This window comes from Diabrotica undecimpunctata, chromosome 4 (assembly GCF_040954645.1).
Source record: "Diabrotica undecimpunctata isolate CICGRU chromosome 4, icDiaUnde3, whole genome shotgun sequence".
Taxonomy (NCBI): Eukaryota; Metazoa; Arthropoda; class Insecta; order Coleoptera; family Chrysomelidae; genus Diabrotica; species Diabrotica undecimpunctata.
The window spans coordinates 28,852,121-28,866,893 of record NC_092806.1 but is presented as its reverse complement, the minus strand read 5'-3'; the positions used below and the strand labels follow the sequence as shown (position 1 = coordinate 28,866,893).

Sequence of the window (14,773 nt, the reverse complement as noted above, 5' to 3'; positions counted from 1 at the left end):
ACGTCCCATTCTTGTGCGGATCTCTAGATTAAGGTTACGGTTGCAAAGTAAGTTCTTCAATTTTATGAACGTGTTTCTTGCCATTTCTATTCTAGATCTGATTTCTTTTGTTTGATCTCCATCTTCGGTTAGCCACGTTCCTAAATATTTATGTGTTGTTACTCTTTCGATCGTTGTATTATTGATGACCAGGTTATCTACATTTTGTTGTTTTTTTAAGAATATCATTGATTTCGTTTTCTTGAGATTCATTTGCAGTTCGTACCTTTGACATGTATTGTATACATGTTGTATTATGTACTGTAGATCTTCCATGTCACTTGCAAATATGACCGTATCGTCCGCATATCTAATATTATTAACGCTATTTCCGTTGACCAAAATACCTTCCACAATATCCAATACAGCTTCTTGAAATATCACTTCACTGTAGACATTGAATAAGAGTGGTGAAAGTATGCATCCTTGTCGAACTCCTCTAGGTATACTTACTTTCTCTGTCAGTTCTCCTTCGACTCTTATTCTTGCTTTCTGATTTTTATACAGATTCGATATAATTTGTAGATCTCTACTATCTATGTTTTTGGTCTTAAGAATACTTAAAAGCTTTTCAGAAATAGAAATATTATGTCGCTCTAATTTGTATCTGCAGAAATTACGTCTTCACACTTTGTATCCACATCCAAATTCAAAAGACAGAAAGATGTGTGCTTATTTGAGGATTACGCTTTAATATTTTTATTTACAGCTGTATATTGTCGGTACATGAGCTTTTATGCCCTTGACGTCGAAACTTTTAAATATTTAGTACTGTTATGACATTGTCCTCAATAATTTTTAGTCAGATAAACATGGAACATTTGTCTATCCTTACTATATTAATCTTAACGACTGTCTAATTCTTTCTGTCGTAAATTCATTATCTTAGATAGTGCTTTAGAGAGTCACATGAAATTTGACTTTGAATGACCTTGCTTATGAATTTTATTACATTAATGACAAATAACTCTCCAATATACTCGTAGGTATGTTACAAAAATAACCAAAAGGATTTAAACGTTTTAGACTATTTTATTTTCTTTAAAATTGTGTTTTAAAGAAATCAGATAATCAGGTGGTATGTAAATTACACTTTTCTAATCCATGGTAAACGGCAATCTACATTTTTGTTGATTGCTAAATTCACTAAGCTCTATGGCCCCAGGCCGGTCTGAGACTGATTATTAAGTCTCGAGTACTTCGCGCAGGACAGACGTGCCCAATGTCAAATAGCGAATGTGCTATGGATATAAAGAATAATGAATATAGATTTGTTAATGGAACATAACATACACACTCACACGTATGCATGCACACAGGCACACGCACGCAACAATACAAAATACACAGGATGCACCACAGAGCTGGCAAACTCTAGTTTAGGGTATTGTGATATCATTAATGCAAGGTAAACAAAAGGTAAAAGTTGGCCCAGAAAGGAACAAAAGACCGAGCAGAGAGGCCACCCCAGTCGCACACTCTGGCTCTGTCCTCAAGTAAGCCCCAATCAAGGTCCTACACCACAATTCACCATGGAATTACAACACACCATAGTGAATTTATAGACGGTTTTGTAGAATAAATATCCAAAGAACAAAATGAAGAGTATATCAAAACCAACGCACATGGATCGGTATTTGAACAACTAGTGAGCGAAAGGAAGTTAAGTCCACCGCATATCGCCTTTAATACTGTCTACCTCAATCGCAGACGAAACGTCACAAACAAACAATTCCATACCATTAATAAGCAATAAAGTGATGTACTAATTATTAATAACCTTTTGCAAAAGTAGGGCACAACAATACATAAATATTATATTCTTTCACTGTTTTGTCTTCCTCGAACATTGGCAACTAATTGCATGACTTCACTTTATTTACTGCTATCGATTATAAAATTTAAAGTTCCGAATCATTTCTACCTTGTTTTCCTTTCGTATTTTGACGTTCGACTAATAAATTCACTTTAAAAAGAGTGTGCAACATAAAATTGCATCTCAGATATGATTATTTTAATTACTGAGTAATAAATTATTGATAAATAAATGGTTATCATGTGCTCATATTAATTATAATATTTTACACTTTTCAGATGGACACTTATAGTTTTCCTAAGAGCAGGTGAATATTTATGAATATCAAACACGGTTTGTTATTTTCAGTAAAACTTTACTTTTACCTTTATTTTTATAAAAAGTATCAAGCTAAAACAATTACCAAGGTAACTTTTAGAAGATTCTAAAATTTTGACCAAAGAAATATTAGCTTTTTTTCTTGATTATTAAACAATAGAACAAAGGATCTTATGTAAGATATAAAAAAAATTACCTAATAAATCGATATCATCAACTGGTGCCTTCATAATTTTCTTCTTCATTTCATTATGTAGGTCGATTTTGTGTTTGGCGCCACTAACGTCTTCAGCGAAGTCGTTCCTAGCTAAATCCTCCTAAAATTACAAAATAGAAATAAAAAAGCATAAAACTATAGTATGTACTAAATATAAATATTGATATTATATGGGGTTAAACCACAATAATAAAAATTACATTTTATGTTTAATTTTGACGTTTTGATTTCGACTCTGGAAATCCTTTTCAAAAAAGAATATTTTAAAAAAGGAGTTGTATTAACCTGTAAGTGTTTATTAACTCGCGCTTTGTTGGAAGCATAGCTCTCTTATCACGGACTACGAATGGCGTGGTGGATCGCGCATAGGTATGATAAAATAAAAAAAGATTGAAACACACACACTACGCGGAGTAGTAAACGCAGTCACATGCGTGCTTCTGAATACGATAAATTAAAATCTGCTGCTTCGGTTCGTTTTACAAGACGTTTACAAAAAATATATACGGGGCAGAAAATGACATTTGTGGCTTCCTGAAGAAAGCAGTTAAACTGAAATAAAAATTTTAATAGCTTCAGAGATTAGGACCTGTAACAATAACTACCAGAAACTATGCATATATAAATATTTTTTCATCCACTCATTCGAAGACATCATCGACTACATTTTCCTGGATATTATCATCATCTATCTTTAATACGCAACTTTTAGACTTTAGTATTTTATGGAACTCAATGAAACAAGCCTATGCTATCAAATGTCCTCTTCTCTATCAAATAAAATAGAAATAGAAAATAAAGAAAAGCACTAAGAAAAGTGAAGAAACTAATCTCTCTTGTCGTTTCCCCATTACTGAGGATCGTGATTTCTTCCAAGATTCCTAACAATTTTTCAGCTGCTCTTCTGCTACCTTCAGCTGCTCTGAGAGCTTTGCAGAATGAGTTTCCAGCTGAATTCTTAATTTGGTCGGACCGTCTAGTTGGTGTTCGTCCTCTTTATCTTCTCCCCGGAACGTTTCCAGAAACAATTAATCTCTCCAAACTATCGTCACCTCTGCGAACTACGTGACCGAAAAATTGCAGAATACATTGCAGAAATATTGTGGACACCTTTTTTTAATCTCGCGTTGGTTTAGAATGGAAACGTTTGTCTTATAAGCTATCCAAGGTATGCGCAGCATTATTCTCCAGCTCCACACATCAAAAGTATTAATTTTTTGGCGGTCGCGTCCGCGAAGAGTCCAAGTCTCTGCCAAGTACAGAAATATTGAGAATACAAGGGCATTCACCTGTCTCATCTTGATATTTTGGGAGAAAGATCTGTCCTTCCAAACTTTAGTGAGGCGGCTCACCGCATTTTTTGCCATACCAATACATCTCCCAACTTCTGCTTCATAGATACCATCGTTAGTTATACTAGACCCGAGATGGACAAAACTGACGCAAAAACATTTCTTGCCCATTTGCTGCTATAAGTGTAGTGTCATCAGCAAATCTTAAATTGGAGATTTTCCTACCAGTAAATGTTACTACACCGGCTCATCCATCTAAAGCCATCCTCATGACATGTTCACCATAAATGTTGAATAAGTCATGTGACAACACGCATCCTTGTCTAACACCCTCTCGGTCTTGAATTGGTTTGAGAACTTCTCTGACCTAGTCGTACTGTTGCTATATTGAACTGGTACAGATTTTTAATAAGTGTCACCAGGTACATTGTTGTGCCCATTTATATTAAAATGTACCACATTTTCAGTTTACACAATCAAATGCCTTTTGGTAGTCAACGAATCATAGAATTTGGTAATGGAGATAGGTTTTTAATCTGTTTTTGATGATATGCAGCAAGGTTTCCAAACAGCGATACAGATAGAATGGATGATATGTAATCCTTTGTTACCTAGTAACTGTAGTATTTCATCTGGTATTGATTCAATACCTGGGGATTTATTTCTCTTTAGCGATTTAATCGCACCTTTGACTTCAGCGAGTAAGGTTCGCTTGCCATTATGCTAATTTCAATACTGATTTCAGTACTAAAAATATTAGTTAGTTGCGCGAGTCGATTTAGTATGAAAAATGTGTGTTTGCAACTATCTTAATTTTAATTAGCATGTAGGAGAAAAAAATGGATCGAGAGAAGAAGGTTAGGCAAAGGAATATTAAATATGTTGAATGAAAAATTATTAGTAGAAGATCCTTTGGCATATAAAAACCTGTTACAAATGAATAATATTTTGTTTAAAAAATTGTTACGAATAGTTGAGAATAATCTCACTTTTAGTTAATATTTCATTATTTTTAATACAAGAAATTAGAACATGTTCTAAATTTTAGAACTGAATCGAAGCGCGCATCTAATTTGTAGATACAATATTTTTAGTACTGAATTCAGTACTGAATTTAGCATAATGGCAAGCAGACCTAAGACAGTAGGTTCTCTAGGGTAGTCAGAGGGTCACTGATTTCTGCTGGTAAGTCTTTATTTTTATATAGCCTGCCATAGTAGTTTCGCCATGTTTCCAATATTTTGTCAGTATCGATCTTTAGATTACCCTCCTTATCTATTACAGACCACGTTTGAGATTTAAATTCTCTGGTAAGGAGTTTGATCTTCTGAAATAAATCCCTCGGTTTGTTTGTATTTGCGGCACTGTTTTCTGATTTCTTTCGATAACGCTCTGTATTCATCGTTTGTTCCGTATCTAGTTTTATGTTCTTTACTGCGTTTAATCACAGTCCACGTATTATCGGATATCCACGGCTTACAGCCCGTGGAAACCGCTGCCTCACAGTCTTTTGCAGCCTCGATTACCTTATCTTTGAGATAGATCAAAGTGCTCTCAGGGTCATTATCTACTTGGTCTAAAGAAAGAACTTCTTCTAGGTTTTGTTGGAAGTCATTGATTTTTAATGGATTTAGAGACATGCCTTTTCTTAGGGGTCTTCTTTTGGGGACTTTAAAACGAAGTCGAACGTTCACAGTTGACGGCCGATGACTTCCATCTTGATCTTATTAGGATGTAGTCTATTTGATTTCTTGTTCGTCCATCAGGGATGTGCCGTGTGTATAATCTCCGTGGATGATGTAGATAGAACGTGTTTGTAATTGTAAGATGTTGTTCTTCACAGAACTCCACTAGAAGGTCGCCATTCTCATTTCTCTGTCCCAGCCAATTTGTTGTCCAGCACTCCTTCAATATTTTTGTTAGATGACCCTACTTTGGTGTTAAAGTCTCCTAAAATTATGATTAGAAAGAAACTAATATTTACCTGCAAATCGTCCAGTCTATCAAGAAGGTCAGCGGCTTGCCAAGCGAACTCTTCAATGGCTAATCTAACTTCCAGCCAGTGAGCATGATCATAAGACAAAGTACCTTCTAAGTCAGATGTCAGTTGACTACTATCTATTATTTTTGGCAAAGCTTCTATACTTATCATATTTGTCTGAAATAAAAATACATTATTGTAATAATATTAATGAATACAATCAATTTATTTTCGTAAACTTTCATTTTAATAATTTATTTGAATTCAGAACAGAAAATATAATGTTTAAGCTAAAAACAACTCAATTTCTTCTAAATTCTTCAGGTAACTAATTAATTAAATGTTATAAAATGAGATGTGGGGACCAATTTGTAGTTAAAATATCATGACATTATAAATTATGCTACATTTATAGACATCTCTATACGATTTGAAGCTGTTCTATCCCTATATTCTCTATGTAAGTGGATATTGTTCTATAGAGGACTGTAACCAGGGGAATGTAATTAATATTTGAATGACAAAAAGGGTTTTTTTTTATTTAAAACACTTTTTCCACATCAATCACGCAGGGTTATTAGTGGGATGACAAACACAATAATTTTAATATGATTATGTATATTCAATAGTATAATACAATTTTATACCTCTTAAATAATTTAATACATTTAAATTTTTATCTGTCTGGATGGATTTGAGGTCGTCTGAAATTCCATGCATTATTCCTTGATTTTGGAAATATGGGCACTCAAACGGGAAGTGTTTCACTGTCAATGAAGTGGAGCAGTTGTTGCAAATTGGTAGTGGATCTTTACTGATTAAAAATTTGTGGGTGCCAGCAGTATAACCAATTCTTAAACGGTTCATAATTACTTGATCTCGTCTACTTGTGGAGTTATTCAAAGAGCTGTTCACCTTTGGGCATATTGGGTTTAATTTGGTTGCTGAATTTCCCCAGTCATGTTGACAAATATTATTGCAATGAACTTTAATCAGATGTTTCATGTCACTATTCGCTCCGTGCGTGACTGACGCGACACCTACCGCCTTCATCTGACAGTTTTGGACCTACCAATTTTCAGGTTAAACATATGACATATGTTTGACATTGTTAAATACATGCTAATTGACAATTATTGATAATTAACTTTTTAATTATATTTTTTTAGTTTATGTACAAAATAAATGTAGTATTAAAAACTGGGTTTCTCAAAATTCATCATAATATATCTTTTCAACCACAAACGGAAAAGAAAGGGAAAAATCTCGTACTGACAAATCAAGTTTTTCACGTGAAAAAACATATATTTAAAAACAGTAATAGTAAAAGTAATAATATAAAAGCTAAAGTCATCAGGCACTCTGCAGTTAGCTTGAAGCCTTATAAAATATCATTTAAGGTAAATATTTAAATTTTTCCTATTTCAATTGCATAAAAATTAAGTCATGTGATATTTACTTCTTTATATTAATAGCACGGATCCATCTTTTTCTTTTCTCTAATTTATATGTAATCTTTGGGAACCTATAAAAACTACACTTACCATTTTTGCTATTATTAGCACAATTAAATACGCAATATGTATTGGCACACATTTTTGATAAAATTTATGCTTAAAAAGGTAGGGCCAATTTTGTCATATTTCGCCGCTACGCACGCTGGCATCGTTTCAAAGTACCCCTACCATGGTCACGCACGAAGCGAATAAGGATATTTTGTAAGTTTTGTAGTATCTTCTAAGTTAATACTTAAGTAGTTGCTAGTTGATCTGCTTTTTCATTTTCCCAGATTCCAGTGTGCGGTGATACCCAAATGAAAGCTTTCCCATGGAATGAAGTATTTCTAATTCATTTTTTATTGCTTGTATAATGGGATTTGTTGTATAAATTTGATTTAATTTCAATAAAGCATTAAGTGAATCTGTAATGATGACGCACTTCATCGTGTTACTCGTTTTGAAAAGAGTAAAAGGTTTTTAATATCGATGAGGTCTCGCCTGTGAGTATACTAAAATTTGTAGGTAAGTGTAAGATGTATGAGTTTTCTTCATCAGAATAGTAAGTAGCAGCATGTCCATCTGGGGTTTTAGAGGCGTCGGTAAAGATTTGTAAGTAGTTGGGGTAATGGGATATGATTTCTGCAAAAAGATGTTTAATTATCGAGAAATTTGAGATTAGAGGTTTGATTAGAGGTATCCAGTTTGTTGCCTTTTTAAAAGAGAGGAGGCGGAAAGTTGTGAACAATGTACCTATGGGTGTCGGTCGTACAGCGTTTGATAAATGGACTAACAGGCTTAGGCGCTGTATTCACGTAAATAGCGGCCATTTTGAATAATTTTTGGTAGTTTGTAGTTTATTATATTAGTAACAGATTGTTTAAAAATTTTTCAAATAAACTCAGTAGTTTAAATTTTTTTAGTTAAATACCGTATCAATATTTAAGGCAGGACTATGTAGATACTAACACTTTAAGGCAGAAGTAACTAATTTGCAAAGAATGATTTACCACTGCGGGTTACAGTTTGTTTATCGGAAAATAACAGAATTAGCATAAATAAATGTAGTAATCCACGTAACTATTTGGATAACTATCTCAAATATATGAATCTGCAAAAAATACCATTCATTTTGACCCGTTTCAACCCGTAACAACAATTGTATTCTCATTGTAAATAAAATAGTCATAACTCTCTTTTAATGCATTTTTTTTTCTTCAACGTACTTTGTTAATTGAAAGTTTAAAGAGCATAACAAACAACAATAATAACTAAACAGAAATTGTATTCTCATTGTAAATAAAATAGTTATAACAAACTGTAGGAGAAGAGTTGGCAACAATGTTTGAATTGGCTTAAGACGTGCATCTCCGTCTTGTGCTAGTGTATTAGGTAATGAATTCCATTCTACTAGGGAGGTCTGATAAGTACTGAGCCTGCAAACGAAAAACGAAAATTTTGGAAAACTGACGGTTTATTTCTCAACATAGTCTACTTTTAGCTCGATGCACTTGACCCAGCGATGCTCCAACTTCTTTAACCTGTCTGAAAAATACGTTTTCTCGAGGTCCGCAAAGTAATCTTCCGTGACGGCGATAACCCCTTGTTTTGACTTAAATTTCTGGCCAGCGAGGGCCTTTTTCAAGTTTGGAAACAAAAAGAAGTTACATGGGACCAAATCTACAGAATATGGTGAATGGGACAACAGTTCGTAACCCAATTCGACTAATTTAGCCATGTCGATGGCAGAGGTATGAGCGTGTCCGTTATCATGGTGGAAGAGCACTTTTTTCTTCGCTAACTGGAGTCGTTTTTTTTTGTGCAATTCGGCGTCGAATCGGCCCAATAATTCGGCGTAGTAGAGTCCTGTTAGCGTTTTGCCATTCTCCAGGTAATCAACGTAGATCACCCCTTGTGATCCCCCCGATAGAACAGTCTAGCCTCCTTCGGAGCACGTTCACCGGGTGCCGCCACTGTTTCGACTATTTTTTGGTCTCTGGTGTGTACCAATGGATTGATGCTTCGTCAATGGTTACTAAACGACGAATAAATTCCTTCGAATTACTCTTAAATAGCGTCAAACACTGCTCTGAAGTGGTCTCACGGTTAAGCTTGTTGTCCGGAGTGAGCTAACGCGGCAATCATCGCGCCGACAGCTTTCTCATGCCCACGCAGGATATCACATACTCGGTCTTTTGAGATGCCTACTATCTCAGCTATCTCGCGTACCTTCAGTCGGCGGTCTGCCATAATGAGATCGTGGATTTTTGTCACGTTATTCTCCGTAGTAGCGGACTTCTGGGCACCTGGGCGTGGTTCATCAAAAACCGACGTGCAAACACGTTGAAACTCGTTAAACCAATTTTTGAGGGTTGCCATCTAACGAGAAGAGTCACCGTATACAGCATCCAAGCGCTCTTTGATTTCGCTACGCGATTTCCCATGCAAAAACAAGAATCGAATCACCGACCTATATTGCTCTTTTTCCATTTTTCTAAAATCCGTGGATACGCCAGCTTTCACACGCGGTCGAAACAAAACTACTAGTCCGATTCGCGATTCGGCTAAAATTTTTGACATTAGCCGTCTACTAGAATGTATTACACTATAGTAGTAGTAGATTACACTTGAGATAGTGGCGCCATCGGGCGGTGAGGCTAAGTACTTATCGGACCTCAGACCGGATTTCGGAGATTTCTCGGAAGAGTTAAAGACATTACAAAACTTAACAGAGAAAAATGAAGACGTCTACAAGAAATGAGAAACGTACTACAAGAAGTAAATATCTGTTCAATCGATGAGAAAATAAAATAATACAAAATAAAATGAGAAAAACATATAAACAGAATGGATAAAAATCCTAGTAGAGTAGGACGCTCCTGGACAAGATAAGAGTGAAGTTAAATTAACCAACAGGATGTCGCAATGCATAAACACTGGAATATATATATTTAGGGATTCTACAGTATTCACTGCCTTCCCTCGCTCAACCGTTTCCATCTCTCTCTGTTGTTCCATTCTCCATCGTTTAGTCCTCTCTTACTCATGGCGTCGTCTACTTCGTTCCTCCAGGATTTTCGGGGTCGTCCTCTTTTCCTCCTTCCTATGGGGCTCCATTCGGTTATTCTTTTTATCCATCTGCTGTCGCTAGCTCTTCTTACATGTCCATACCACTTTAGTCTTTTTTGTTCTATATATGTTAGTATGTCTGTTTCTATTGATGTTCTTTGCTTTATTTCGTCATTACTTCTCCTATCCATTCTTGTTACTCTGCAGCATCTTCGCAGGCATTCCATCTCTGTTGCTATTATCTTACTGCTGTTTTTCTTGTTTATGATCCAATTTTCGGCCCCATATGTCATAATACTTCGCACTAATGTTTTATAAATCTGCGTTTTTGTCTTCATATTTAGGTGTCTATCCCACCATACTGAGTTAAGTTGTCGGATTGCTGTTCTTGTTTGTCCTAATCTTTGTGTAATTTCTTCCTCTGTTGTTGCCTTTTTCGTGATTATAAACCCCAGGTATTTGAATTTATCCTTTCCTTTGATTGTTACGTTGTCATCAATCTGTAGATCTTCTATGTCTTCTTCACTTGTAGATAGGTACTCTGTTTTCGCGAGGTTAATATCTAGGCCAGCCTTGGTATATTCTTCTTGTAGTTTCTTCATCATGTAGCTGAGGTCGTCTTGGTCTTGTGCAATCACTACTTGATCGTCTGCAAAACTTAACGTATATAGGTATTCGTTCCGTACCGGTACTCCCATGCCTTCGCATTTTCTTTTCCATGTAGTCAAGGCTTTCTCTAAGTATATTTTGAATAGGGTTGGAGATGTGGAACAACCGTGCAGGAGCCCTTTTGTTGTGGTGAAGTCTCCTATGATTCTTGTTCCCATTTTAATGGACACTTTATTTTCTTTATACAGAGCTTTTGTAGCTTCTATGAGTTCCGTCTGTATTTCTAATTTGTACATTGCCTCCCATAGTTCTGACCTTGGTACAGAGTCATACGCCTTTCTCAGATCCACAAATGCCAAGTGTATATCTCTATTTTTTGCTTTTTTCTTTTCCAACAGTTGTTCCAGTGTGTATATGTGGTCTATGCATGATCTTCCTGCCGTGAAGCCTGCCTGATCCTCCCCGATTTTGCCTTTTATCGCTTGCTCTATCTTTTCTCGCAGTATCTTCCCATATAATCTTCCTATTGATGATATTACGCTTATTCCTTTGTAGTTTTCGCATCGTTTTCTATCTCCTTTCTTAAATATAGATGTCATATATGCGGCCTTCCATTCCTTTGGGAGCTGTTCTCCATTTATGGCTTTCTGAAATATCCATTGTATCATCCGGTGTAATTTTTTTGATCCGTATTTTATAAGCTCAGGTGAGATGCCTCCAGGTCCCGGTGCTTTCTTATTTTTGATTGCTTTTATGGCCGTTCTCATTTCCCTATCTGTTATTTCTATTTCTTGTTGTGGGAATCTGCTTCGTCTTCGCCTGTTTTCTTTTCCAATGAATTGTGGTCTTTGTTCTGTTAATAGTTCCTTGTAGTAGTCCTTCCATTCTTTGTCCTGTATATTTCCCAATTTAGTTTTTTCTTTTGAGTTTTGTTTCAATCCTCTCAGTACTTTCCATGACTCCGAAGTTCTTGTACCTCCTATATATGTTTCAATATTTAAGCAGATTCTTTCCCATTCTTCATTCTTTTGCTGTGTTATTTGTTTTTTCACTTCTCTATCTTTTTCTCTATATTCTTTATAAACTTCATCGTTGTTTGTAGTCAGCCATTTTCTGTATAGTTGCTTTTTTTCTTCAATTATTCTTTTTGTTGGTTCATTTATTTCATTATAGTGCTGTTTATTTGTTATATGTTCTTTTTCCCCAAGGGCTTCGAATGCTGCTTGCTTTATACTCGCCTTTATATGCTCGTATATTTCTTCGATGTTGCCGTATCTAAATTCTATTAATTTTTGGTCTAGACGTTGTTGGTATAGTTCTCTTATTGATTGTTCTTGGAGTAGTTCTATATTGTATTGTTTTTCTCTTATAGTGTTCAACGGTTCTTCTGTGGAGGGGGTCTTGTTATGTTTCCAATTAATGCCCATTTTTGCTGTCAGTAGTCTATGGTCCGTTCCACATTCTGCTCCTCTTTTGACTCGCACATCTTTGATCTTTATTGTGGTATCTTGTTTGATTATTATGTAGTCTATTATCGATTTCAGCTTTCGTGTTTCTTGCGTCCATATATTTATGAATATTTTTATGTCTGAAGAATCCGTTGGTGATTTTTAGGTTGTTTAATTCGCATAATTCAATCAGACGTTCTCCGTTATCGTTTTGTTCATCCTCTCCAAATCTCCCCACTACTTTATCGTTTTCTTTCCTTCCGGTTCTGCCGTTAAGGTCTCCTGCTATAATTATCTCCACGTTCTTTTTAATTAGCTCTATTTGATTCTGGAGTTGTTCCGTGAAATGTTCTTTTTCTACTCTCGGAGAATCGTCTGTTGGTGCATATACTCCGAGTATCACTGTCTCTTTACCGTATATGTCTATATGCATTTTAATTATACTAATAAGACCTTACTAATAAGACCTTAATTTACTTTCTACTTGTTTTTATTATTTTCTAGTGTTTATGACTTATGTTTATGTTAATATATTTTATTAAAAAAGCAATTATATTATTAATATACCACATCTACACTTGCGACCAAAAAAATCGATTCACTCGATGAATTGTAGTTTATGCTTAGTAATTTTAAGTTGTCTTACTTTGAACTAAAACAACTAATGCAAAAAAATATTGTCTATTATAGAGCTTCCAAAAAATAATTGTTTTATGCAAATTGGCAACGTGTTGTAAAATTTGCCTACTTCTGTATGGCACAGAAAATGCAGCAAACATTGTAACGGGCATGTCCTACGCAATGTAGACCTCTATGAATTTGCCAATGGTCGTCTCAGTCGCTTTTCAAACGTTGACGTGTAGTAAGTAAGTGTAGTAACTGGAATATTTTACAAATGGATACTTCACCAGTGAAGGCGGCCCTGGTAACTGCATTATTACGAGAGGGCTATAGTCAAAGGACTGTGGTCGGTCGCCTACTTATGACGCAGTCTGCAATCTCAAGCTCTTACCGTGGATATCAGAAGACCGCTGACTAAAGTCGACGACCAGGTTCGAGTCATTGTCCTGAGTGTCTTGCGGAATCTGCACGCGACAGGAGTTGAGCTTTAACAATTCTTAAGGAATTTACGAGGTGTCACCGTCACTCAGTGGACAGTTAGGAGAAGACTTAAGACTGCCACTTTAACCCCCAGATGAGCTAACACAGGGCCCAAATTGAACTCACGTCAGAAACAAGCTTGACTTCAGTTTGCCCGCGAAAAACAGAGCTTTTGTTTATATCTGGTGGTGGTTGCGGAAGGGGTTTGACAGCGGATCGTTACATTACGGATATTCTCCAAGACCATGTTGTTCCTTACGCCAGCTACATAGTCGTCGGCTTCTTGCTAATTCATGGTAATGCTCGATGTCACACAGCGCGGATTACGAAAGATTATCTGGATTAACACCAAAATAACAATGGACTGACCTCCATTGAGTCTGGATATGAATCCCATCGAGTACCTATGGGATAAACTAAAACGCAGGGTTCGGATCCGTAATCCAGCACCAGCGACAGTGGTGGAGCTAAAAACTGCATTAGATGAAGAGTGGGAAGCGAATCCTCAGGAATCAGTCAGAAACTTAATAAAAACTTAAGAGATTGCATGGACAGTGCAATACAACTCAGAAGAGGAAATACTCAATATTAATTTTGATTTTTTATATTAATTTACTTTTATATTCATTACATAATGACTTTCATTCATAACATATTTTCTCACATACAATAATAAATTATCTTTGTTATGTTCTTTATTTACTAAGTTTATAAATATTAATATCATTGCAATAAAAATTACTTCTGTTTACGATATTTTACTTTTAATTTTACATATATTTGGATATACAGGGTGGTCCTTAAGTAATTGTACAAACAGAAACCGTAGATTCTACACTTTAAAATATTACGATTTAAGTCAACTTGCTGTAATAAAATGTTGATATTAAGAAAGATACAGGGTGTTAAAGTGGAAATTTAAAATTTTATTTTTCGCTATAACTTTTACATTTGTAAATATTTATGGACAAAAATTTACAGTTGGATGCTTTTAAGAAGGATAAATTATAATTTTATACTTACTTTAATGTAACTGATAGAGGGCGCCACATATGGCACATGTGTGGCATAAATTTGCGCTTAAGTTTTTTGCTCTTTAAGTTAGCTCTATTTGTGTTAAAAAATATTAAAGATACAGTATTTTTACAAAGAAAAGATATACTTGTTAGTAACCTGAAAATTCAACCGTTTTCGAGATAAATGCATTTTATAAATCAGCTGCACAATAATTCTTAGTTTGATATTTGTGCGGTAAAGCACTGAAAACCTGTAGATACGCATAATTCATAGTTTATTCTTATTAAAAAAACTTAAAGATGATAATGTAACATCACAAAATGCTTTGTTATGGGTGCTAAATGTCTTATTGGAGAAAAGATATTTCATC

General features: G+C 35.2%; 1 protein-coding gene across 6 annotated transcripts in view; it reads right to left on the bottom strand.

Moving 5' to 3' along the window:
• The window catches only part of trio (trio Rho guanine nucleotide exchange factor), a 668,772-nt gene that overhangs the window by 582,250 nt on the left and 71,749 nt on the right, over positions 1–14,773 (bottom strand). For all 6 annotated transcript variants that reach the window (XM_072529242.1, XM_072529243.1, XM_072529237.1 and 3 more), the window contains exons 4-5: positions 5,667–5,840; positions 2,370–2,490 (exon numbers count right to left, since the gene is read on the bottom strand). In XM_072529242.1, coding sequence (XP_072385343.1) covers positions 2,370–2,490; positions 5,667–5,840 — 295 coding nt within the window. The remainder of the gene's footprint in view (positions 1–2,369; positions 2,491–5,666; positions 5,841–14,773) is intronic.